This window comes from Saccostrea cucullata, unplaced genomic scaffold (genome assembly GCF_032062105.1).
Source record: "Saccostrea cucullata isolate Sc308-1 unplaced genomic scaffold, CSIRO_AGI_Scuc_v1 ctg438, whole genome shotgun sequence".
In the NCBI taxonomy this organism is placed as follows: domain Eukaryota; kingdom Metazoa; phylum Mollusca; class Bivalvia; order Ostreida; family Ostreidae; genus Saccostrea; species Saccostrea cuccullata.
Window position 1 is genome coordinate 213,556 of NW_026935125.1, and position 26,765 is coordinate 240,320.

Sequence of the window (26,765 nt, forward strand, 5' to 3'; positions counted from 1 at the left end):
TTCTTCTCGAGAACAGCAAAACTGTTCATTTTTATATGGAAGCATCCTCTTGTAGTGTAGATTCAAGTTTGTTCAAATCACGACTCCCGAGGATACATTGGGGCAAGAGGGTGATCAAGGTTTTACGTAGGAATACAAGGTAAAAATCTTTGAAATTCTTCACAAGAACAACAAAGCCATGAAAGATCATCAACATAAAAGCATTGAAAAATGTAATGTTAATTTAAATTTGTTCAAATCATGACCACACAACAAGAGGCCCAGGGGCCACATCACTCACCTGAGTAGCTGGTTAGGTGAAAGCAAAAATCAGAGTAGTATTGAACAGTCTAAATATAAAGTGGGTTCAAGGGGTGGGGGTGTGTGAACAAAATTAAATGTATACTTCCTATGGATGCTTTTAAAGTAATATGATACATAATGGCTTTGCTGTTTATTAGATGAATTTTTATTCATTGATAAAGCCTTTATATTCCTTTGTTTAACTATATGATCCACTTTAACGGTTTTTCTATTCTCCTGGTTATTTCGGTACTTGTTATGTAAATTTTGAACTGAACCGAACCAAATCCTGGATATTAGCTAGTGCACCGAATCAAACAGTTTGAACAGCAATTTCGATACATTGGCTGCACAATTCAAATAAATATGATGACAATTTAAAAAAAAATATGAATAGAAATATTTCATTTACATATATATATACTAATTAAAATAAACAATCTATCTACAAAGCAAAGGTTTGTATTCGAAAAATTATAAGTAACAGGAAATTTGACATGTACCTCTGGTGATCCAATCTTACAATACACGATAGTTATCTATTAGACTTAAACTTACATAAATTTGATTATTTTGTTGCATCACAAGATGAGCAAAATTATATATCTGTAATAAATGTACAAATAATTCTGTTAATTGCTAGTGTAAATGATGATATGCACATTGTTAGATTAAAGAATAAGAATCACTGAATATACTTGTATACTTTAACTTTTGCATCGATAGCTCCCACATAAAGATTGTTCTCATCATCCACACATACACAAGTTGGACTAATCCCTGTTTCTGGTGTGATTAGTAGAGATAAGAACTGACCATCTTGATCAAGAATGTGAACCCTGTTATAATCACATACCAGTATGTGACCGAGGACATCAGTACAGATTCCATAGGGAGTGAACCCTGGCCTCTGACCTGTGTAGGAGAATCTGTGTTGTCCAGAAATATTCACCACCACTACTGCCTTATTATTAAAGTCTGATGTACAGATATCTCCATTGATGTTTTCTGTTATGTAGCGTGGCATACCATACAGTTCCTGTCCTTTGTTATCCTTCTGTATGTTCTGTAGTTCTTTCCCTGTCTTGTCGTACCTGGTGACTTTAACCTCTCCTCTCTTCACCAACCCCACCAGTAAGTCCCCATTTATGTTGGAGGAGTGTATGCTGATTGGTATACAGTCTCCTGTTGTAATGAATTCAGTAATATTGTTATCCAGTGTAATCCTATTGATGACACCCTTGTCCATGTCTGTAAAGATCAGATCCCCCTCCTGTGTCATTGTGTGGTAACCACGTCCACCACTGGTTTGTATCTTCTGTAATAGATTCCCCTGTAGATCTGTTTGGACAAGGTTACCATAACTATCACTGACCCAGAGTCTGCCTGACTGATCTAGTGATATGTGCCACACTTTGTTAACACCTTGTACTTTGAACTCCCTGAAATTCGTGATAGAGGAAGACAGAGACAATGTCTGTTTCACATTAGATTTTCCTTTGTCAGATTTCAACTCTATGCTTGTAGGTTTCGTTGGTGTTGGGAGAGATGGAACTTCCATTGGCTTTATTTTCCTTGTTTCTGGTTTTATCTCTGGAATACTTATTTTACCCAGTAATTTGGTAACATCTTCTTTGCTGTGTTGACCGGCAGTAAATACTGGTGTTACTGGTTTTGTTGTCTCTGGTAGTGGTTGGATTTTCATATCCACCAAAGAGAGTGTCAGAGTTAATTTTGTGGGATCTGGTGAGGAGAGGAAATCCTGGAACTCCTTAATTAGGTTGTTGAGATGTTTGGTGTATTCATCAAATGTTTTTTCTTGGATTTTTAAATCTTTTAGCAGTGAGTGCTCTATTTGGTCTAGTTGTGTCATGTTCTCTGATTGCACTTTATCCACCAGACGTTTTAGAGACTCGGCTTCAGCCTTCATGGATGTTCTTATGTTGTCCATTGCCTTCTTGATTTCTATGGCATCTCCATTAATTTCTTTTTGTATGTCTTGTGATGTTGGCAGAAAATACTCCCGCAGTTTGGTAATTTCCTCTAGACAGAATGAGAACTTCTCAGCATAGATAGTCTCTAAATCGGTAAAGGCATGGCCTCTGTGTTCTGGAGTGGCAGCACACTTGGAACATAAAGGGATTTTACATTCTTCACAGAGAAGATCTACATCCTTGGTGGGGTGGATCTCACATTTCTTCACAGGAAGTTGACGTTTTCGTAATTGGTATAGGACCACTTCATGGTTTTTTGTTTTTGGATTTTTCAGATGTTCATCTCTACATTGTTTACACATCGGTTGGTGGCAAGGATTGCAGTAAAATTCACAGTTTCTCTCACAGTCTTGAATTCCACACTCTAAAAAGTGCTGGGCTGTGCCTGGTATTCTTGGTTTGGACTCTGCCATCTGAAATTATTCAAAGAAACTTTAAATAGCAGTTAATAAAACCAATGAAATCATTCAAATCAAGTGACAATATAAAATAGATAAGCATGTTTAGGCAAGTTGCAATAAAAAAAACTTTTGATAACAGAGTGCCAGCCTGGAATGCTGGCAAGAATATAACAAATATCTTAAAACACCGATAACTTAATCAGATATGCTGTTTTGATCATTTCTTAATCATTTGAAAAAATGGTTGTAGATCAACTTACAATGCCATGAATGACCAAGTGTATGAAAGAATTTGGAATGTTCTCTTGAAATTTTCCACAAGATTTAAACGAGATTTGTGATTAACTTCCTGGTTTGTAAAAATAGATTTAAATATCCCATGGGTAGCTGATGACAATTATGTCTATCCAAGATTTAAAAAAGCATCACGTTTGGTTTAAAAGTTTAAAAAGGAAAAATGGAATGAAATAAAGTGAAGATATAATCATTTAGGAAATCCTGTGGTAAAACACAGCACAGATGACTCCATTATTTTTATAGGCACTACATTCAATTCCGTCCACTCCATCTCTGCCCAAGTTCTTCATCCCCATTGATAAGGTGGACGTGAGTGTAGAAATGTGTGGGTTGAAGTTCCCCAATCCTTTTGGTCTGGCCAGTGCCACACCCACTACCAGTAGTACCATGATCAGGCGGGCATTCGAGGCTGGAAGGGGATTCGCACTGACCTAGACATTTTCTCTTGACAAGGTAAAGAACATGTTTTCTCTCATCTTGTCAATGTAAATTGTTTCCAATGTAAAAAAGTTCCAGGTTTTCTGGCCCAGTGGTTCTTGAGAAAATAATTTCTAAAGATTTTTCTTATATATTTCTATGTGAAACTTGGATTCCCTACTGTGGCCCCGCCCTTAACCCCAGGGGTCATGATTCTAACAATTTAGAATTTACATTTCCCCAGGATGCTTCCACAAAAGTTTCAACTTTTCTGGCCCAGTGGTTCTTGAGAAGAACATTTCTAAAGATTTTTCCTATATATTTCTATGTAAAATTTGGATTCCCTATTGTGGCCCCGCCCAACCCCCTGGAGGTCATGATTTGAACAATTTAGATACTACAGTACCCCAAGTTGCTTCCACAAGTTTCAGCTTTTCTGGCCCAGTGGTTCTTGAAAAGATTTATAAAGATTTTTTCAATTCATTTCTATACAAAACTGTGATTCTCTACTGTTTCCCCACCCTAACCCTGGGGGTCATGATTTTAATAATTTAGAATCTATATTTCCCCATCATACTTCCATATTCATAAGTTTCAGCTTTTCTGGCCAAGCGGTTCTTAAAAGAAGATATTTGAAACACCTCCCCTGATTTTTGTCTTTCTTGATTATCTTTTGTAATTAAACTTTGTCCTTCATTTGGACAATTCAAACTCCCCATCACCAAAGGATGCTGATGTACCAAGTTTAGTTAAAATTGGCCCAGTGGTTCTTGAGAATAAGTTGAAAATGTGAAGTTTACAGACAGACAGACGACGGATGGACAATGGGTGATCAGAAAAGCTCACTTGAGCGTTCAGCTCAGGTGACCTAAAAATCTTTTAAAAACCACTGTGGCAATAAAGTTGCAACCCTTAAGAAGAAAAGAATTTCTTTTCATAGTGAAGAATTTGTTCAAATCATAATCCCTGGGGTTAAGGGGAGGAGGCACAATGGGAAATCAAAATTTTAAAACAGAATACAAGAAAAATCTTTGAAAATCCTCTTCTCAAGCGAGGATATTAAAGTCTGTTCAAATCATGACCCAGGAGGTATAAAGTTCGCAGCACTGTTAAGGCCTACTATGAGAAATCAACGGAAAATAGACGTGCAAAAAAAAGGGGATTTTTTAAGAATTGATTTATTTAAATTAAGCTGTTTTATTATCACAGAACTTTAATACTTATGGAAATAGCATAGTATAACCCACTCTGTACTGTATGAAGTTTAAAGTCCCATCGATGGACAGTCACGTGATGAATGCATAGTTCGTGTACTGAATGTAGGTCATTAACAAATTTCAATATCCCAAGGGCATACCCTAGTTGAAATTAAAATTCAAGCTATTAATTGTTTCTGCATACTTTGTAGTTTCTGAAAAGTGCTGCTGCTTTGAATAGAATTCGTGTTTTAATGGTTAAATTTTCAAGTAAATAGGCCAATGTCGAAATATGTTTGACTTTTACCTACCAGTAATATTTTGTGTATTTATAAAATCACGCCTTCGAATTAAAGAAAGCAGCAGCACTTTTCAAGTTAAGGAAAATATCCTTTATCTATATTCCAAAAATTGTTCAGATCTATGCAGTGTATGCCCTTGCGAAAGTACGATTTTATGAGGCATCTCGATGTAAAATATGCGTTACCTGTACATAAAACATGACATGACATAATTAATAAAATACATTCACTTGGTAGTTGATTAATAATCGCACTAAACAAAAGGTATAGATTGGCATTAATCGACTAATTAAAACCTGTAAATAATATTCCGTTTAATAATAAAATGCATTTTCCATTGTGAAATAATTCCCCAATCTGCCTCTCACAGCACTTGAAATACGTCATTTTTACCAATATGACATCATGTTTACAAGTTTATTGCGATCAGTGCTTTGTTTATAACCAGCTACATGGGATATAACTAGCAACTTTTTTTAATGCATTGATAAGTTATATTGATGTTTATTATGCCAATAAAGTTAAAAGTTGCAAATTATTTCATTTTCAGGTATTATGAGAAATACATAAAAGTCATATTTTTGTGTGACGTCACAGTTAACTTTTCCCGTGTAAATTAGGCCCCGCCCCCTTTTTCAAGCCTTAACAATGCTGCGTTGGGCCACAAAAGGGGATCAAAGTTTTACATCGTAATATACAAGAAAAATTTCTTTTTTCTGGAATTAGAACATCGTCCAAGTGAACTTTGTTTTACTTATCTGAATCACCTTCTCCCTCACATTTCTGATTATTGTTACAAATTTATATACATTTTTGGGGGGCAATATTATATAATTTCATTTATAATTATGCTTTTTCAGTACAAATTTTGCCTAGAACTTCTGTCGATTTATGAATGCAAGCTGACACCTGTTAAAATTTTCAAAATATTTATTTCATTTAAATTTTTGTTTTTATACAGCCTTCTTTGTCACAAACATCAAAAGAAAATGGCCCCTTGTACAACAAATCTATGCACCAAAATGAATGCTAAATGTAAGATTTGTTGAAAATAATTTTCTTTTAAAAAACTCAGCTTTTTACAGACACTGTAACTCATCTGATTCAAAATTTATTTTTGGTAACCCAAAATTAGAAAGTTGCCTATGATTCATCACATTACAGCTTCAGAACAAGAAAATCTGAATTTTAACAAAGCAAACATGCTAAACTAAAATAATATTAGACTTCATTAATTCTGTAGTACATGTATATCAGCTGTAACTCAGCAAGAATTGTAGAAATTCTTTTAAAATTATCTGACTATTTTAAAAAGAAGTACCCACATGCATTAATGTAATACTTTTCATCAAGTTTTTAAAATTTGAAAATTATGAAAGATTACTAAATACTTAGATATTACTTTCTGAATATGAATATACATTAAGAATTATGTCTAAATGACTAATCATAACATCATATAAATTTTAACTTATCATCAATTCTGTAACAATTAATTTTCTCCAAATTCTTTACCTATTCCTTTCAACAACAAATTAAAGTCCATCGCACATTCACACTTCGTTCATTTGATAAATATAATTTTTATCACAAATAATCTTAATTATTGCACAGTTGTCTTCTCTGAAACCCCGTACACATCATATACATTTTGCCATTCTGCATTAAAATGACAATAAAATGATTTAAGTGGAGATTTGGGGCAACAAATTGTATATGTACGTTTATATGCATGAAATTCATAAATATATCAACAGACAAAGTATGCTTCCAGGCATACTGATTGTAATGTGGATTTTTATTTATTTACATGTACCTCTTAAATATCAGGTCTTATTCAGTACAAAGTTAATAGAAATATAGTCCCTTAAAAAGCATATTCACAGGCAGACTTTACATACTGCAAAAGCACATGGTACTTTATAATGAGGACAAACAACTCACAAGATCCTAATACAATGCACACAATATGACACATAAGATGTACAGGATAATGTGAATTCCCCTTGATGATGCTGAGATAGTGTTTTAAATCGTTACAATACTGGCACAGAGAACATTACATAAAATCCTAAATCTACGACGGAGATCATTTTAACTTGGAGCTCTCCTCTAGACTCTGCCAATCCTCCTCATTCTCCTCCTCCGCCGCCCACACTTCATTGTCCCACCCCGAGCTGGTGCCCCCCGTCTCCCCCTCACCAAAGTCCAGCAGGTTCCCCACCAGGGGCTCCTTCTGTTTCTGAGGGGAGGAAAAGTCTGACTCCCAGTTCACATCACTCCATCCATCCCCTCCCGATGATTTCTCTCCCCCCTTTTTCACATTTTTGTCCGATTTTTTCGACTTTTTGTCTGTCTTGTCTTCACCCCAATCGTCCCAGCCATCTTTACTTTTTGATTTTGTTTTCGAGGATTGCAGAGGCTGGTCGTCGTTTAACCAGGCCTCGAATTCATCCTCCTCGCTGAGTTTCTGGGGTTTGTTTTTCTTCTTGGTTTGAGGTTCCTTGTTGTTCTGCCAGGAGTTCTGTTCCTCCCAGCCTCCCCAGGAATCCTCCTCCTCATTGTCTAACAGACTGTTCTCACTGGGGTCACTAAAATCATCAATAAACAAAGACACTGATCAACATATTGTCATGAATAAGATATTGCTCCTTAGTTTAAAATACTTCCATGAAAAAAAAAAAGAAATCCAAATACTGGGTATGTTGTAAATAATTATTAGTTAAGTCTTGAGTAAAACATGTTTTCAAACAGCTTCAGAGATATTTATTGCAAAATCTCTTGAAAAGATTGCAGTAAAACCCAGTTATAGGGAAATACTTATAATGAATTTATGCTTACAATGAAGTACTTTTCATTTCTTATGATTTAAAAATGTATTATAAACTGAATTCAAAAAGCAAAATAGTTTTACAACAAATCAAAATTGTTCATCCCTGTACAAGCCTATTTTACTACACTGCAGTATAACTGTCATTAATGCTTCACAAAAGGTCCTCTAACTTACTCATTGCTTGATGATTTATCCTTGAGTAGTGAGGACTTCTCTCCAGGGCCTCCTGTTGGGGATTTAGCATCACCCCACAAGGAAAAATTGCTCCACCCCTTTGAGCTGATCTAAAAGAAAATCATCATAACCAAATTTTGGTATACATACATGCACTTCATTTTATGCTTTAAAAAAATCCATTAAAAATCTAAATTTAATAAGTCAATTGTTTTAATTTAAAATTCAGTACACATTCTGACAAAAAAAAAACAGTACCGTAAATCTGTAAATTTTTGCTGTAGATAAATTTTTAGCAAATTTGCGAGTTCATTGCATTCGCAAAAATATTTTTCTTAAAAATAAATTACCAATAAGTAAATGTAAACAAAGCAGTGGTCATTCACAAAATTTTGAAACGTAAAAATTAATCAACAGCATTTTGACCCGAATTTGCAAAATTACGGTACTGAAATCATATTTTTTTTAATTTTATCTTTCTTTTAATGCTTTCAAAGTATAAACTGACTGAATTTATCTGTGTAAAATGTAAACACTAACCTTTGCTGCAAACCCACTCATGGACGTCCCAACGTCGTTTATTAAGGTACCTTCTTTAACCTAAAACGTTCAAGAAAAATGATCACTGAATGTTTGTAACCAACTAGAGCCTACTAGTCTAATGTACCACTAATGACTCACATCACCCATGATGTTTTCATGTCTGCAGCCAGAAAACTTGCATTAATTTTTTGTCTCCAAAAAATCAATAACTTATTTTCATGTTCCAATTTTTATGTCCTGTCTCTTAATAAAAAAAGAAACAATTGAACTAGCTTGTGAAACCTAATCAAGAAAATTTTCATGCTATCTTTGAATCAAGATATATATTGATTTCTGTTTAGAATATACATGTAGATATCTTCTAATACTCATTAAAATGATCTGCAAAAACAGAGAATCATACAGGTCATGAAAGATCACAAAGCCCACATATAATAATGTTATCTATAATTATGGAGAAGATTCATAAAAATAAATGTCAAATGAAACCCATTAATTACCGGTGTATCTGAAGTCATTTTCTAGGATTTCTTATGAAATATCTAAAAATACATATCACTTGTTCAATTAATCTAAGGTAAGGTATATAGAATGCATCTTCAGATGTAGCAAAGTACCCTATAGCAAGTGGGCATGGACCTGCTCCTAAAATTTAGCTGTTTAAAGCTAAAATCGATGAATCTAAAGTAACAAAAATTGATTTAAGATGTGAGGGTACATAAAGATGCACTTTACGTAAGTTCAGGTAAAATTATTTCATCACAAGTTCTTCTACAATAATGAATGCAGTTCAGCATGTAGGCCCGTTTCTTTCTGCAAGTAGATTTGTGATATTTAGAAGAAAGAACCAAGTCAGTAATTCCAGCCAGTGTATGAAATTTTTGTCTAATATTTCATAGGATATTAATTTCTCTTACATTTTCATTGTGACCTATGTATTTTTTACATGTACAGAATTTTTTTTTTTATGCTTTAATTATCTCCAAATTTAACTTCATGCAATCTTTTTGTTTTTTAATTTATGAAAATGATACTTCGAGCATACCCTTCTATGTTAAATTAATTAAGACATACAAGATCTATCCATATATCTTGAGATAATTTAAAAAAATCCCTCTTGGTAGGGTTTCTTTATTAATTCTGACTATGGAATATCTATATATTTTCCTTGATTTACTTTTCAAAAAACTGCTTGTTATGCATCATGCAGATACCTTAATTAATCTACACCTCTACTAATAATAAGTACACTTGTGTATATCAGTGTAACAAATTCCTATCCAATATTTCAATGTTTAATAATAAAAAAAATGTTTATAATCCTCTTTGATACACAGTTAATTAATTCCAAAATCCCATGAAGACTCAAGCCTTTACTGCAATTCCTTTTATATACAACAGACTGAATCTCAAGCTATAGTCTCTAAACTGAAAGGGTAAATTGATGGACAGTTATACTGAACGTAAAACCTATAGCCAGCCCCCTTCCTGATATCATCAGTTAGGAACTAATATTTATAGATCTTTACTAATTCAGTTACAGGTTAATAGGGAAGCATGACTGTTTGAGAGGGACCAATGTTCGTGGATTTCGTTGGTCACCTTACCCATGAAATTTACATTCTCGTAAAAAATTGTTTTATAAATTACATATTGATTCATCATTGAATCTACTGTAAAAACAAGTAACCCCAAAAATAACTTCCCAACGAACAAAATGAACAAGTAAAATTTTGCTTGCATGCCCTCAAACATTGATCCCCATGAATTAAAATGATTTCACAGTAGCATAAAACCTAGCATAATACTATGTCTTAGTCAAGTTAGCACAAGGAGAAGGCGTTACGTATGAACAAGAATATTAAAAGGCAAATGTGCAACAGATGGTCTAAAAGCAGGAAATCAAAGAGGCTACAAAGGTACAATAAATATCAAACAATAACTCGGTAAAATCAAATACGTGACATACTTACTCTATTGGCAAAACTGGACATAGATGTTGAAACATCATCCAGAATTTTACCTTCTTTAACCTACATTACAATATTAATCAACATCCATACATTTAATGGACAACCCTTAAAATAAGGTTTTTAAAAAATTGAAATAAATTATAAAGTAACTGAAATCTACAAATACATCAAATATATCCCTCAAATTATGAAACTCACTAAATAAGACCTAAATTTATTGAAAAAGAACACCTTAAGGGTACCCCTGAACATAAGAAAAAAGTTGACAAAAAAAAATCTATACAATGTGCAGAAAATAAGCTTCTATTAAAGTGTAAGCTTACCTTTTCCTTAGTAGGTTTTATAACCGATTCATTAACTGACTGTCCAAACTCTTTAGTCTTTTTAGAGGCAACACCAGCAGCTTTAACAGCCTGTAAAAAATAAAATAAAAAAAAATTACATTTACTGCAAGATCCTTAAAACCAAATACATGTATACCAGTATTAAAAGATTTTTATCAATGAATAAAGCTGATAAGAGGGCTATAGCCAGTGCATTACTGTGCAGCAGAAGATTTGTCTTATGCTGTAATTTGTAAGACCACACCTGTTTGGATTAGAACTGTAATAGAGCGGACTTATACATGTACTACTGAGGTATATAAACACTTTAACTATTTTATAAACTTGGCTGAAAAAATATAAATCTTAATTAGGGTCTTCATGTTAAAGAACATAGACTAACCAAGACTTTTTAATGAATTATTTAAGGAATCACGTTTCCAACTATAGTTGATATCCCTGGCATATACCCAACAATGTAGACAGTGATTCCTTATAATAACATTTCATTGTGAAGTAAAATTGTAAATCTAGATTTAAAAAATGATGTCTGATAGATTTTAAAATTATACAAGCCCTCCCATGTCAATTTCAATAGTCCGCACCCATTGACGTCAGCCACAAAGACAGACGCATGAAATTTACATGCATATTAGGCCTCCTTAACTCCTGACCTTTCACTTGGTGAAATTTACATTCCGGCTGAATTATCAAGAAATCAACTCACCTTAACTTTTAAAGAGTTATCACAGAGAAAAAAAAATAGAAGTCCAAAATACACATTTAATTTATGGTTGAACCACTTTTTAAAATTTGAAGCTGGTACGTGTTTTACTCTGGATATCTCGAATCCTCCAATATCTTTAAAAATTTATGTGTAACCTTTTGCAGTCCTATCCAGTTCAAGATAAAAAGGTTTGACCCTGGACCTATATATTCTCTGTTGATCCATTCACTTATACCAGCTTTAACAGCAAGTTAATATTTACAGTTGTGGAACAGTTCTAAACAGATGACATTCTGCTTTCAGAATTAAAAGGATGAATAAATTCCAGCATAGCCTTTGTCACACTAACTCTGTTAATTAAATAATATAACTACATCCTATTCAATCTTCTATGTCATGCTCTACTCTGGGAAATTCACAATACTGCAGTGAGCAATAAAAAATTACTCTAACTTATTGGAATGCAGCATCAAATGCACTGACTAAATTCCCAGAAGTCTCAGATGTTTTGGTAGTCCATTCAATTAGATTGCCTTTTAATTTCCTGCCACTAATAAACAAAATTAACAAGCATCCCTACGCATAAACAAGTATTTTACGCAGACTATGAACATGCAGTTTTTTACCCAATTAATTACCACAAATTTTAACATGCTTTTTTTCTCTCATTAATTCATCTTTTTTTGAGCCCCTTCCCTCTTCCAACTTAAGTTTGTAAGTTTTATCAATATCTGTAAATGGAACTCAAACAAGAAATACTTATGGTCCAGCATAAAAGGGAGATAATTACATAATTCATATGTGGTTCCAGACAACCATCTGACCAAAACATAAAGTTTATATGAATTTAATTTTAGCATCTGTTACTTACTGTAAACTAACATTTATCCCATATGGGTAATTATTTTCAATTACTGTAGACGTACTTTTTTCCACGGGATCATAATTCCGCAGAATCTCAATTTCTGTTTAATCCGCAGGTAAAAAATAATGCGGATTTTCTAGATTGTCACTATATGACTTACATTTATATTAAGTACGCTTGGACAAATTTCCGCGGAAAATTTATGACCACGTACAAAGCGTAAATTAATACCACGCGGAAAAAAGTACTTCTACAGTATTCAATTTATCAGTTTGAAATCTGTATTTGATGACATATTTTCAAGACTTGTGTGATGGAAGTATTCTACATAAAATGATGAATATGAAATAAACAGCTGAGAGAGAAGGTTTTGTGAGTAAAATATTAAAGGTAATTAAAATTGCTTATATTTTTTGGATTCTCTGGGATAAATAAATATTGCTCCTTTATATTGCCTAACCAGTAAACAGTGACATTTGTCTGTGGGTATTAAATACAGAGGACAAAACCTTAGCTAAGCTGGTTTTCACCTGATTAGAATAATTGATGGGTTTATCAACTCTCAAATACCAGTACTATTGATAAATCACTTTTTCTATATATACAAAAGCATTACATCACAGGCATTCCTGGGTTACTATTAAATACATAAATGTGCAGACTTTGTATCTGCACAATTCATGTGTCACCAGAACTTCAGAACTAATGCTGGACTGCACAGCTCTGAATATTGCAGCAGTAAAATGACTAATTTGATGATTTATTATTTATTTGGGGCCAAAAGTATGAAAGTTCTTTTTTTATCTAAAGAAGAAAATTATTTTGGTACCAGTTAATATACAATACACATGAAACAGAATCTAATACCAGGTTCCCCCTCCATTTCTTTCTCTCTGCTCAATACCACAATAAAATCAATGAACTCAACAACTGACCAAAAAAAAAAAAAAAAGAAGTATAATTTCTGAAATATTTACTGTGCATTTTTTTCCTTTTTTGCATATACATATATTAAAAAAGGACACATGTCTAGAAGGAGTAGATTACCTGATCTCTGACTTAGAAGGATCCAGAGTAAAACACAGTAACCTTATTGTCATATAATTCTGTCACCGTGAAGTATTGTTAATCACCATGGAAACAAATAAGATCTAAGAGACCAAGTAATCATCACTAATAAAATAAATTATATCCTCCTATCATAAACACGAAGCTGTCAGTCTGGTCAAAGCTTCAAACGAAAAAAGAATTATTATGACATCTGAGATAAGATATTCATGAACTCTAATAAAAATATATAAATTAATGTAACATTTACCTGAAATGCCAAGTCAACTTCAACTTTGTTAGAAAAATCTTTCTTTAAGCCAACAAAACACTAGTCAATGCAGAGACTTATAAGCTATGAGTTAGCCATCTGCCACATGTCTGTTCAAGGGAGTTCGGGGGCTGACTAAGTCTAAAAAATCAATACAAATACGGCCTGTTTTCCCCGCGATCCTCTGATTAAGTGATCAACATATAACAAGGTTTCAACTTCACACTGACAACAATTTTCTGCATATTAGTAAAATGAATTGTTTGAAAGAATACATTAATCACCCCTTTTATATCGCTTTTAATTTTTTTCCATCTTTCTTGAATGTTTTTAGACTTTGCTCTTTTTGAGGATCTTAATGCATTGCAAGTTTCCATCACAAATTACTAGTTATTTATATTTTTTTAGCATGAGCTTAAAATTTGCTAAACAATGCATCTATATTTTTTATTGTTGGTCTTTTCAAGGTTTTTGTGTGACCTGCAGAGCAGAGTTGAACTTTGGGATCACTTTTATAATTACCAACTTTGTCTGTCTGTCTAGCTGTCTGCCCATCCATTGGTCACACCTTATATCTGTAGAATGTACATGACTACATGTATGTAAGCATTTGTGGGCTTCTTTAGTTGAATACCCAATTGCCAAAATCCCAAAACACAACAATCTGTCCTATACATAATTTATTTTTGGTACGAAATATTTTGAGGTCTACTTTTGTGGAATCATTAGATTTCATAATGGCTCAATTTTTGTGGAATAAATGAGGTATCTCTCCATCCTCCAACAAATTAATAGAATAAAGTTATACAAAGCTAAAGGTTATAAAGTTTCCTTTTGTAGATATCAGAGAATTAATACTTAAAATTACATTCCCGGGAACCTGTAAAATTGACAAAATCCATGAAAATTGGCCCACACTAATTTAAATGATTCTACAGTATTATAATTAGGAAAGGGGGTATTATTTAAGAAGCTATTGAATTGAACTAATGATGTATATAAAATTTACTATCTTGACTTGACATATAATGTGGATATAAATGTTTTTTTTCCACAAGAAAAAGCCAATTGTGAAATCAAATTTCTTGTAACATCTTGAATGCTGTAAATTATTTTACAACAATATTATATGTTTTATATTATGAGGTTGTGTGTTTTCTGTGAATATATTATTATTAGGTAGATTTATGAATGAAACACAGATGCCAAACAGTGAAAAAAAAAACACAAAAAAACTTAAAAAGGCCTTTTCCATAAAAAATTATAATGAGGTATATGTGAAAATCAGAATCAATACTTTCCTACTGAAAAGGTTTGTATCAAAATCTCCAAAGAAATTATAAATTAAATGCGCAATTGATCTCATCATCAGAATCTAAGGATAAAAGAAATATAAGATGAAGCTAATTTTGTGCCCAAGATAATGGGATTCTAAAACAGATCAATACCATGACATTGCTGTCTGTATTTTATATAGCTGTAATGACTTGCTGTTTCAATGCACACATGCTTCCTGAGCAAAATGTGCTGTGATCTGATTTCACAACAGGGCAAAGCTTCCTGAATTAGTACAATGGGAAAATAATATATTGTAGATGAAAATAACATACCGGTATTCATAAATTTTGTGATAATCATGGGTATTTTTTTTTTAATTTGAAATCATGAGAGAGAACTATTTAAGTTTTTGGAACTTGTGTCCAATCCCTTTGGCATATCATCAATAAAATGTATTCAAAAATTTGAAACCAATATATAAGCTGTAAACAGCTTCAAAATTTTGAAACCAATTCTTTACCAGATTTCCCCTTTGTAATGTGACCTCAACCTACCCCAACGGGTCATAACACGGAAATTGTACAATCTACAATACTCTAGGATGCATCCACATCAGTTTCAGCTTTTCTGGCCCTGTGGTTTTTGAGAGGAAGATTTTTTCTATATATTTCAATGTAAAACTTGGATTCCCTAGTGTGGTTTCCCCCCAAGGCCTTATTTGAACAATTAAGAACCTACAATACCCCAGGATGCTTTCACATTAAATTTCAGCTTTTCTCGCTCAGTGGTTCTTGAGAAGAAGATTTTTAAAGATTTTTCCTATATGTATTTCAAACTGTATGGCCCTGTCCTAAAGAAATTCATTAAATTTATATAGCTTTTCTGGCCAGGACGGAAAAAAGTGATCAGAAAAGCTCACTTGAGCTTTCAGCTATATCCACTTCTGCTTTATTCGAGGGTATCGTGTAATATCCGCTATTAGTTTTCTGGTCACTTGGTCGAGATTTGATGGTTCCGTTGGTCACAGTTTATTTAATGGTTAATGACCAATTTTTGGTCACTTCTTTGGTTGACGTAATGACCGACTTTTGGTCACTTCTGTTACAAAACTTTTGTCACTTCTTTGGTTTATGTAATGACCAACTTTTGGTCACTTCTTTGTGTACTTTTGGTCACACACACCAATTTTTGGTCCACTTTAAATAGTTTTTGTTAGGAATAACACTTGTTAAAAGTTTATAACATTTATTAAGACGATCAAATGGTTCACTTATAAACACACAAAATGGTACATTGTTAATGGTACAATTTTGTAAGAAAAAGGTGACCAACCGATGGTCAATACAGGACGTTTGTACTTGGTCCCCTTAATGGTTTCGTATACATAGACTTGGTACCGTCTTATAACTGAAGTATAGCAAAAGTGAAGGTCATATCAAGAAGGCTGTGTTTCCCCACAGCCGTTGAAGTCTAAACCCAAAACAGCTGGTTTATATAGCCAAAAGTTGTTATGATGACCTAAGAGACAATCAGATACCTAAATTACGTCACAATCAATACAATCAATAAGTTAGAAGGTTTTAACCAACAAAATTACCTACTAAATTAATAACGTTGTACCCATATAAAACATACAAAATACATCACCTTCTCATTAAATTATACATGTTTTTAATAAAGTCATTAAATCAATTATTGTTCATTTCTTTCGTTAACTGTTCATTGACAATTATTTACGGAGTTTATAAAATTTTAAGTTCCATATATTTCAAGAATTAACCCGAATTTCACAGGTACACTTCGTGAAAGGTAACAATATTGTAACAAATTGTAACTATGTGCTGTGTATTTCACACACCAGACGTAGGCTAAAGAATTTAAAGTACACTGCACATCCACGGGATAATAAAATGAGTATTCATTTTATATAGATTCTTTGTAGGCTAACAACATCTAATGTAGCATGTTATATCAAGAAATTTACTGTTGCGAAATCAATACACCAATGTTATTCATAAGCCTCTGATTTAAGATAGAGCCAGGTTAAAAAGAGAGTTTATAAAAGGTATATTCCCTGTAAGTTAAAATCACCTTTTATTAAAGGTTACTGTATAGGGGATTAATTTCACGGGTTGTAATTTTCACGGTTTTCTCTCATCGGACAGGAAAATACCACATAGTTTCCTCCCTTGTCTTTGTCCGTTTAATCCATACCATAGCTACATGTTAACGACATTTATCAGCATTATGTCTTTATTTCAGGAACGCAAGGTAGTTTAATACAAAATATACTTAATAAATCAAGGGCCACAGTGCTCACACACACACACTGCCCCCCCCCCAGGCGTTCATCATTTGAACAAAAAAAACTACCTCAGGATGATTCCATATAAATACCCCGGGTATCACTAATCAAATCTTTGAAGTACTTGAAAGGAAGATTTTAAAATATATATCTATGTAAAACACAATATCCCCAGGGCCGGGGGTCATGATTTGAAAAACTTGAATCTACAATACCTGAGGATGATTCCACGAGTTTATCTTTCCTGGCCCATGGAGAAGAAGATTTTTAAAGATTTTTCCTATATATTCCTATGTAAAACTTGGGTCAGCCATTTTGGCCCCATCCTTGCCCCGGTCGTCTTGATTTGAACAAACTTGAATCTACACTACCTAAGGATGATTCCACATGAGTTTCATCTTTTATGGCCCAGTGGTTCTGGAGAAGAAGATTTTTCCTATAGATTCCTATGTAAAACTTGGGTCAGCCATTTTGGCCCCATCCTTGCCCCGGGGGTCATGATTTGAACAAACTTGAATCTACACTACCTGAGGATGATTCCACATGAGTTTCATCTTTCCTGGCTCAGTGGTTCTGGAGAAGATGATTTTTAAAGATTTTTCCTATATATTCCTATGAAAAAATTGGGTCAACCATTTTGGCTCCACCCTTGCCCCGGGGGTCATGATTTGAACAAACTTGAATCTTCACTACCTGAGGATGATTCCACATGAGTTTCATTTTTCCTGGCTCAGTGGTTCTGGAGAAGATGATTTTAAAAGATTTTCGTATATATTCCTATGAAAAAAACTGCGTCGGCCATTTTGGCCCCACCCTTGCCCTGGGGGTCATGATTTGAACAAACTTGAATCTACACTACCTGAGGATGATTCCACATGAGTTTCATCTTTTCTGTCCTAGTGGTTCTTGAGAAGAAGATTTTTAAAGATTTTTCTTATATATTCCTATGTAAAACTAGAGTCGGTCATTTTGGCCCCATCCTTGCCCCGGGGGTCATGATTTGAACAAACTTGAATCTACACTACCTGAGGATGCTTCCACATGAGTTCCATCTTTCCTGGCCCAGCGGTTCTGGAGAAGAAGATTTTTTAAAAATGCAATTAATTTTTAACAAATTCATGATTATCTCCCCTTTGAAAAGGGCGTGGCCCTTCATTTGAACAAACTTGAATCCCCTTCACCCAAGGATACTTTGTACCAAGTTTGGTTGAAATTGGCCCAGTGGTTCTTGAGAAGAAGATGAAAATGTGAAAAGTTTACGACGACAACAACGACAACAACGACAACGACAGACAACGGACAAATTTTGATCAGAAAAGCTCACTTGAGCCTTCGGCTCAGGTGAGCTAAAAATCCTTGACTATAAACGTCAAATGACTTTTCTGTATGCTGTTACAAAGAGTGCATGTACATCCCAAGATTTTCAAAACAACGCGGCGAAAAAAAAAACACTGGACGGTAATAAATGTGTTAATGTAGGTAATGAAGGAATGTAGGAAATATTATTCTTCCAAATCCTTAGTAAGTTCGATAGTTATTTGAATGCTTTTTTTTTAAAATCAAAATGTCGATAATAACTATAATATGCATGATAATGCAGGTAACAAATACATCGTGCGTGGTAACATTAGTTACACACGGGCAATCAAAACTCATGGCCCACGTGTTTTGATTGATGAAACATGTAGCGTTGGCTATTAAAAAGCATTTTATCAAATACAGGTATTTATCTGTTGATGTAAGCGTGCTAATTAAAATAATTGAATGCGAAGCACTACTCGTAATTATGAAATGACCATGTACTGTGGTACATGTATAATCGTAGTTTATTTCTCAAATTTCCAAATAAAACGTGGAGATTATTGAAAAATTATTCACTGTTTCTTGAATTCGCGGATTTATTATCACCGTGAATATAGCGAATATTAACACCGCGAGTTATTTTCCCCCTATACAGTATTTTGATGTCATTTGAGAAAAATTTAAGCATAATCAAATTCACAAGCAAAAGTACTTGATTTTTAAAAGAAACCTTAAGGATTAGAAGTCAATAATTTGTATGAAAAAAAATGTAGTACATGGATGTAGCCTTTAAATAATCAATAAACCACAAAATTTCATATACCGGCCAGTATACCATTAAAGGATTTTCATATTTGCAAACTTCAATTAAAATACCCCCCTGACCCTCCCCCAAGTATTGGGTAACCTTAGATGTGATTATGTCTATGCTCTAATTATCATGCACACAATATAAGTGAAAAAAATGGTACTGTACACTTGATAAGTACCAGTATCACTTCCCATTACAATAAATGATGGTTATGGTGAACACGTTTATAATGAATTGTATTCAATAATATGATTTTAAAACATATTGTGACCTTTACAGTTATAATGAAAAGTGTTTGTAAGGAATCAAGCATATTTTTCTGTGCAAATATTAAAAATTACTAAACTATATGATACTACCGGTATTCAAAAGATGCAGAGTTTTGGGACTGCTTTTGTGCAGTAAGGCAACTTTAACTTCATCAACTTTAGTACCAGCACAAGAAGCATTTAGAGAGAGAAAGAGATAGAGAGAGAGAGAGAGAAAGAGAGCGATCATGAAATAAAACCACTCATTATCTCACAACCATAAAGTTATATTTGAGTATGTACCGTAATTCAAATAGGTCAACAAAATCTCATTTATTAAAGGTCTTTTATACCATGATTTTCCTGAACATGGTTCCTTTGAAATTTCTAGTTTCTGATACTGATTTCTCATACAACATAATAATCTGAGCAAAGCCTACCTTTGGTAAAAGAAATCAATCCCAACACAATATCACTATCATTTGACCATGTTTTGAGATACAATACTCATTTTAAATCTGATAACCAGAATATTTCAATGCACCCCTGAATTAATACATGTAATACAGAAACATACCTTTTCAGAAGCAACTGAAGCAAACTTGGATGCTCCCAGTGTAAATGATGACCATCCCTAAAATACAAAACAATATTTTTGAAGCATTTGAATTGAACTGATGTCATCAGGGACTTGAACAATGTATAAACTCTGTTACTGTCAAAGATTTTAAACAACTAAATTTAAGTCTCTTACCGAAGATAGCGATGAAAGCGTTGAGTCAAAGAAGTCATCACCTTTTGGCTGGGGAGCAGGATTACTTCCAAATCCTACATATTTTCCTCCCTGGCTAGGAGGTAAATTTCTGCAAATGAGGAAAAGGTATAACTGAAAAATTATGTTATAAAAATGAATAAATTGTGTTATATAAAAGTATAAATTAAGGTTGCTATTTGTCTTAATAGAGCAGAGGTAATCTCTTCAGGAATTTCACTGATAAATAGTATAGTATAGAAAACAGAGATACTTTATGCTTGTTCTCCCTAAAAGCAGTGTTTTACTTTGATTATGGTACATTTTTTTTTCCGTCAGAGAAATTTTGCTTTGTAGTGCCCCTCCTCGAACTGAAAAATGTTTGGTTGTCCCCTTCTTCTCCACTCAACCCCAACAATTTGAAACAACTTCCTATGAGCCTTTGGGTATATTTGTCACAATGAGGGATAAAATATTGTACATGTAATATTGAAGACAATGTAAAAAGAGATTCCATTAATGTGTATTGAAAGCTTAATGTTATCTTTGAATAGGGCTGAATTTTAAAAAATTTTCTTCTTTTGTTCTTTTGCAGAAGCCAGGAGACAAAAATACCCCTGCTTCAGTTTTCTTAGTGTAAGAAAGACAACTCAAATGAACTTACTCTGGCCTGGATGCATTTTCTCTTTGTTGGCGATCAAAGAAGTCATCTCTCTTCTTTTTAAAGCTATCACTGAAAAAATCAATATAAAAAACAATTTTAAATATCTAATTTACATTTTGCACATTCTCTATGCAAAGTTTAAAACTGATTAAACCAGTAGCCAATAAAATATCTATGGAAAAAAAATCCATGACTACTGAAACATACACCCACATACATGTTGGATAAATTCTCCTTTCCAGTTTTTAATCATACACAAAAGAGACTGACCTTTTGTAAAATTCAGCGTCTTGGTAGCTATCCTGGTAATCATCTGCTCCTAAATTGCTGTAGCCGTTAGAGTGGTTCTGGGTATAGCTAGAGGATTTTGGCAGGGAGGTTCGGGGTTTAAATGCTACGTAGTCTTTAGCTGAGGACGTTGCTATACTCCAGGGTTTCCCCTCTGCTATAGTTGTTATCTGTTATGAACAGGAGAAAACATGATGATGATTTATTTGTGCTGTATTTCTATAAATGTGTTTTACATTGAAAAAAAAAATACTTTACCACAGTACACTGAAAAGTATGCTTGCTCTGATTCATTTAAAATTTGTTAGAACTTTGATTTCTGTTTTATTTCAATATTTTAATATTGTTTGATTAATCATTAAAAAGAGACTTCATTCAAAACTTCCAAAATGAACACAGATTGAAATATTTAGTTTAACACTAATGAATGTTTTATTTATGTATAAACATTTAGGTTAGCTCATTGGCCCATCACTACAGTAAAACCTTGTTATCAGTAACTCTATTGGAATGAAAACAAATGTCTTGAAATTTGAGAATTCAACATACTGAGGTTAAAATACATACAGATACAAGTAAATTGGTTTTGATATCAAAGTGTGAGATATGGAAGTTCAAGTGAAATTTAATTTTCGACAGCACTGACAAAATTTTTCTTGAAAGTCATTTTTCAGGAAATACATGAATTCTGAGTTAATAATGCCAGGGCTGGTAGGAATTTAAATTTCATAACATGCAGAAATCAGAGTTGTGCAACTCTATGACACTAATAAAAAGTTCTTTTCTCTTCTCTAAAACATGTAATTCATTGTATTTTTCTGATTCTTTAATAATTTTTCAATACTAAAATCTTCCCCACCTTGTCTCTTAACAATGCTGCTGCTCTGGAATTGTATTTTTCTTGTATGGACATTCCATCTGAGTAGTCTGACTGTGACTGAAAGAATTCCAAGGCCTTCTGGTTTCCTCCTGCTTTCATTTTCTCTAACTCTGAATCTTTCCATTTATCCATAGATACTGACCGTACAAAACTGAAATAAATGACCATGTATGTTGTGTTTAATATTTGTAAGAATCTACATATTGTCTGATGAAAAATACCGGTAATCTTGATAAGCTAAAAACTTTTTTAATGATACAATTAACATTATTCTGAAAACAATGCCAAAATAAGCTGTGTATGATCTTACAAAGAATATGAATATTAATGACATTTAATTTCTATCAAATTAATAACCTCAAAGAAATATATAGAGAAATATTTCTGATCAAATACCAGGTAGCATCACTAAGCCAGAATTATCTTAAAGTTAATCATTTTAAACAAAATATTATATCTTATGATTTTAACTTTAGTATATTCTCCTGGTTTCAGACAGCTCTACTTTACATGTCAGTTTAACTACATAAATAAATTAAACTGACATTAAGTAAAACCTGTACACATGGTACAGTTGTAGAAGTCAGGGGCCCATTTTACAAAAGAACTTACGATTAAGACCACAATTTAATTTTTTTTTATAAGTTTCTAATTAACATTACCCAGTAAATTCAAAAGGTTTTAATCTTTCTGAAAGAAATGTAGTAAGATAATTTCACGTTAGCAATAATAAACATGATCATTAATTTTGCAAAAGAATGAGTGCACTTAAACTATGAGAGTTGGATCCCGATGTTTTGCGCAAAATAAAATTCCAAAATTCATTAAATTTATGTTTTATAGGTATTAGACTATGTCATAAGAGTAGGTTTTGGTATATTATATTACATGAAAGTATTAAATAATGCCGAACGACACTAGCTTTTGAGACGGGGGTCTAACAGTTTTGTCTCATTTCTATTGTTATTCATATGCATACCAGTTTTCAACGACTTTGTTTACATTGAGCCGCAACTTGGCCATTTTTCTTATTTGCACAGAATATGTATTTTAACGTAAACTTATACATATCCAAAGGACAATGTTGGCCAAGTTGCGGCTCATATCTAATTTTCAAGAAAATGTCCCCAAACTAGGGTCGAGATAGCTACTAAATTAACCGGTCACTGAGCAACAACGATTGATATTATAATCACCTTTCTCATGTGACCTTCTGCTGTTCGATACGCTAACGCTTTCATTGAAAATTTCATTGTGCTTAAGTCTCTGTTGTGACATTATCTATCGTACTTCCAACTTCAATTTTTGCGCAAATTTTAATAGGGTATGAAGATAATATGTCTCTGATTTAACTTCATGCTTTTCATAAGGGGTGTTTTGAAAGAATTCTGGTATTGATAGTGTCATTATAAGTACATGTATAGGCTTAATTTTGCAATCCCTTAATAACATTTCATTTAATAATTGTGCACCATGAAATCAACAAATCAACACGATCTCTCTCTCTTCTCCATTTCAATTCGCAATGCGAAATAATCATATGTGCTAATGTTTACATTCCACAACCATGCGGTTAGATAAGTGGTTCTTCAAATTTCCGGAATTTAAGGCTTTTACATGTTCTTTTCAATTACATTTTCTGTAATTATAGAAATATGTTTGACAAAAAAATTCTAGAAATAAATATCAAAAGCATATGCTTGCACATTTTTAATCATAGATTAATTTAACGATGTATTGTAATGTTAAGCTTAAAATGGGTAGCCGAAAAGGTTCCAAATGACGTACTTAAGTGCACTCATTCTTTTATAAACAATTCAAGATTTAGGTCTCAGTCATAAGTTCTTTTGTAAAATAAACCCTTGGGCTTTATGAAAGGTGGATATAAACCTAAGTAGCTAAGTTATTAGAGCATCTGACTAATAAATAAGATAAGAAATTTTTAAAATACCTTAGATGTACTCCCAATCCTCTGTGTTTTCCTGAACATTCTAAGCATATCCAGATTCCATAGCTTACACTGACCCACTGGGGATTGTGAGCACCACATTCAAAGCATTTCTGCAATTATACAAAAAGAATACAAATGATTTTAAATTAATGAATTATTGCAAGATTACATAAATATCATCAACTTCACACCATCTGCATCTTCATACTAGTTACATATACATATCACAACAAAGAAAAAGAAGTAAAAAAAGAAAGCAAACAAAATGAGCAAAGTAATATAGCATGTATAGAGACATTCCATTTGGATAAATTTTTCATCACTACATAAACTAACAGATCATATTGATTAGAGTAACAAGGAAAACTTTTATGCTGATTTACAATAGAAACAGAAGTTTTTGTGATGATAAAATTTGATAAAAGAATTTAGTGGATTTGGGAATTTGGATTTCATTGTTTTAAAACTCTATAAAAGTATTATATTTTATCATTAACTTGTAATGTACTTGAACAATCTCAGGTTTAATTCCTGGTCCAGCCATAAATTTATCCTTTTCTGTTACTGTAAACGTATTACATTTGGCTGTGTATTCTATTAAGCGCTTATGGTGGAGAAGAACTTCCACAAATTCAAGTACAACGTTAGTGTTTTGCACACATAAGCATAAATAACATTAAGAAGTGTGCACAAACACGCTCTTGTTCAAAAATCAATGTCCGCAAAATATTGTACACACTAAATATAATGCATTTACAGTATATTGGGTGTATAAATGTTATGATTTAAGAGTAGTGGTTTGGGTTCTGTTGACTGGGGATTCAGTCTGGGTGTCTCAGTTCTTAATTGTGACTAAAGCACATGACTATGGTGATTTTGGGGTCCCAATTCCATTCCCCCTTTTCAGTTATAAATCATCTCACACACTATAATATAGAACGCATCGTTAAAAGATATTATTGCCGGTTTGTATAATTGTTATGTATTCATAATGTAGCAAAAGACACATGGGCAATAACTCGCACTCACTATAATTAGTGCTTTTACTACGAACAATCTAGAGAGTTCCGAATGTAAACATGGCAAGTAAATTTTATGCGAGAGAAAAACGTTGAGAAAATTAATTGGATTTTCGTCTTTAGATGGATTATTTTCTGGGATAAAAGGCATAAGCAATCTCAAAAAGGTTTGTTTTTATTAAATTGGTAGTTATTTCCAGTGCATATCCTTTTCTATTCTTCAAAATCGTTTCGGAGCGGATCCGCTCTGATTTGCTACATTGCAAGTATATGGGACGTATTCTAACTGTGGTGAGGGCTTGTACCGAGACACAGTTAGATCATTCTAACTACCAACCCTAGACTTCAGGGGGTGGAACAAGACAAACACACCAATATGATACATAGCTCAATACATTCAATATGACATGATATTATAATCATATTTAAAATTTTTAACAAGAATTCATTTTATTTGTCTTTTCGACTATGAAATAACGAAGAATTTCAACTTTTAGACGACAAAAACTTTAAATAAATGGGGGCATATTTGCTCAAAACAAATTTATTGTTTTCATATAATGAGAACTAACTGTTTCTTACGTTCAGAAAACTTCATTTAAAAAAAACAGCTGACTGTCAAATGTTTATAGGATCCATTTTAGAATTTAAAATTTATAGCGAGCGCAGCGAGCGTCGCGAAGCGACGCTCGCGAAGCGAGCTCAATAGACTAACGTGTAAGAACAGAGGAAATTCGGATTGAAATCTGTACATACGTCAGCCAAATTTCTCTTGCAACAAATTTGCACTACCCAATGACCTTTGCGCGAATAAATAAATAAATAAATAATAACGTAAAGGATGAAAGGCTAGGCCTATCAGTTTGTAGATATTTTTCAAATAAACAAAAAATAACTCTGCAATGTTTTTCGACCAAAATTGCACTAGGTCTAGAGTTTCAACCAGACGCTCGGCTGTCTCCGTAAAAATGACGTTGCGTGACGTCACAGGTAGTCGAGACGTCTCGTGCGGCTTGATGTTTGAAGTGGCAGATAAATTTTGCAAGTTTTTTCGATGGTACAACTGCGCTCGCCCCAACGGTCACACCGTAAAACATATTACAAATTTGATACAAGGAATAAAATTTTGTGACACACGGGCTGGTTGACATGTGAAAAAATATCAATTTAATTATTTCAAACAAAATAACACCTGGAGCAACCCTTATGATGGGAGAAAACCAGGTGAAACTGAAATGACAGAATTTTTCAGAGACCACTTACGTTATTGTTTTCTTGAAGACGAAGATCTTTTAACACCCGTTTCGTTCGTGGACTTGCCATTTTGTCTTACACCTTTTTGTTTCAAGATTAATACGTGCTTACTGAGCGTAAATTAGACAACAATAATGCGTTTATTCCTCTCAGACTCAGGTTTGGTGAGTTGTCAGTTCATTTAGGCAATTTGACGCAATAAGTAAAGCTAGAAAATATTTACTTTCGTATTTAAAAAATGACGGTAATAAAAGATATAAAATCATTAATTGATTAAAATATTCAAAATATGATTTATTGAATAATCAAAAAATGAACATTTTTTTCTTTGGTAAATTGTATACAGAAAAGTAACTAAATTCGAAAATT

General features: G+C 33.0%; 2 protein-coding genes across 3 annotated transcripts; both read right to left on the reverse strand.

Annotated features, from left to right (window-relative positions):
- Window positions 1–688: 688 nt before the first annotated feature.
- On the reverse strand, window positions 689–3,026 carry LOC134241943 (E3 ubiquitin-protein ligase TRIM36-like). Its single transcript, XM_062723954.1, has 2 exons — window positions 2,938–3,026; window positions 689–2,689 (listed from the first exon to the last, which is right to left on the reverse strand). Exon 2 carries the CDS (start codon window positions 2,687–2,689, stop codon window positions 968–970), a length of 1,722 nt encoding a protein of 573 aa, XP_062579938.1. The 5' UTR covers window positions 2,938–3,026; the 3' UTR covers window positions 689–967.
- A 2,775-nt stretch (window positions 3,027–5,801) lies between these two features.
- On the reverse strand, window positions 5,802–26,582 carry LOC134241952 (ADP-ribosylation factor GTPase-activating protein 1-like). Of its 2 annotated transcripts, XM_062723960.1 has the most exons (12): window positions 26,406–26,582; window positions 24,124–24,233; window positions 22,152–22,323; window positions 21,275–21,462; window positions 21,005–21,073; window positions 20,344–20,452; window positions 20,167–20,223; window positions 10,736–10,825; window positions 10,413–10,472; window positions 8,437–8,496; window positions 7,897–8,006; window positions 5,802–7,480 (listed from the first exon to the last, which is right to left on the reverse strand). In XM_062723960.1, the coding sequence occupies exons 1-12, from the start codon at window positions 26,463–26,465 to the stop codon at window positions 6,979–6,981; spliced, it is 1,587 nt and encodes a 528-aa protein (XP_062579944.1). In that variant the 5' UTR covers window positions 26,466–26,582; the 3' UTR covers window positions 5,802–6,978. The 2 variants fall into 2 exon arrangements, with proteins under 2 accessions (XP_062579944.1, XP_062579945.1); XM_062723961.1 differs by lacking the exon at window positions 10,413–10,472.
- Between the last annotated feature and the right edge of the window lie 183 nt (window positions 26,583–26,765).

What these genes read in the sequence shown, in the direction of transcription:
- LOC134241943 (XM_062723954.1), bottom strand. Translation starts at nt 2,689, where the DNA reads ATGGCAGAGTCCAAACCAAGAATACCAGGCACAGCCCAGCACTTTTTA.
- LOC134241952 (XM_062723960.1), bottom strand. Translation starts at nt 26,465, where the DNA reads ATGGCAAGTCCACGAACGAAACGGGTGTTAAAAGATCTTCGTCTTCAA. An exon ending in GTCTTCAAGAAAACAATAAC is followed by an intron (nt 24,234 to 26,405) that starts GTAAGTGGTCTC and finishes GTATAATTGCAG; the next exon opens with AAATGCTTTGAATGTGGTGC. An exon ending in GATAAATCATCAAGCAATGA is followed by an intron (nt 7,481 to 7,896) that starts GTAAGTTAGAGG and finishes TGATGATTTTAG; the next exon opens with TGACCCCAGTGAGAACAGTC.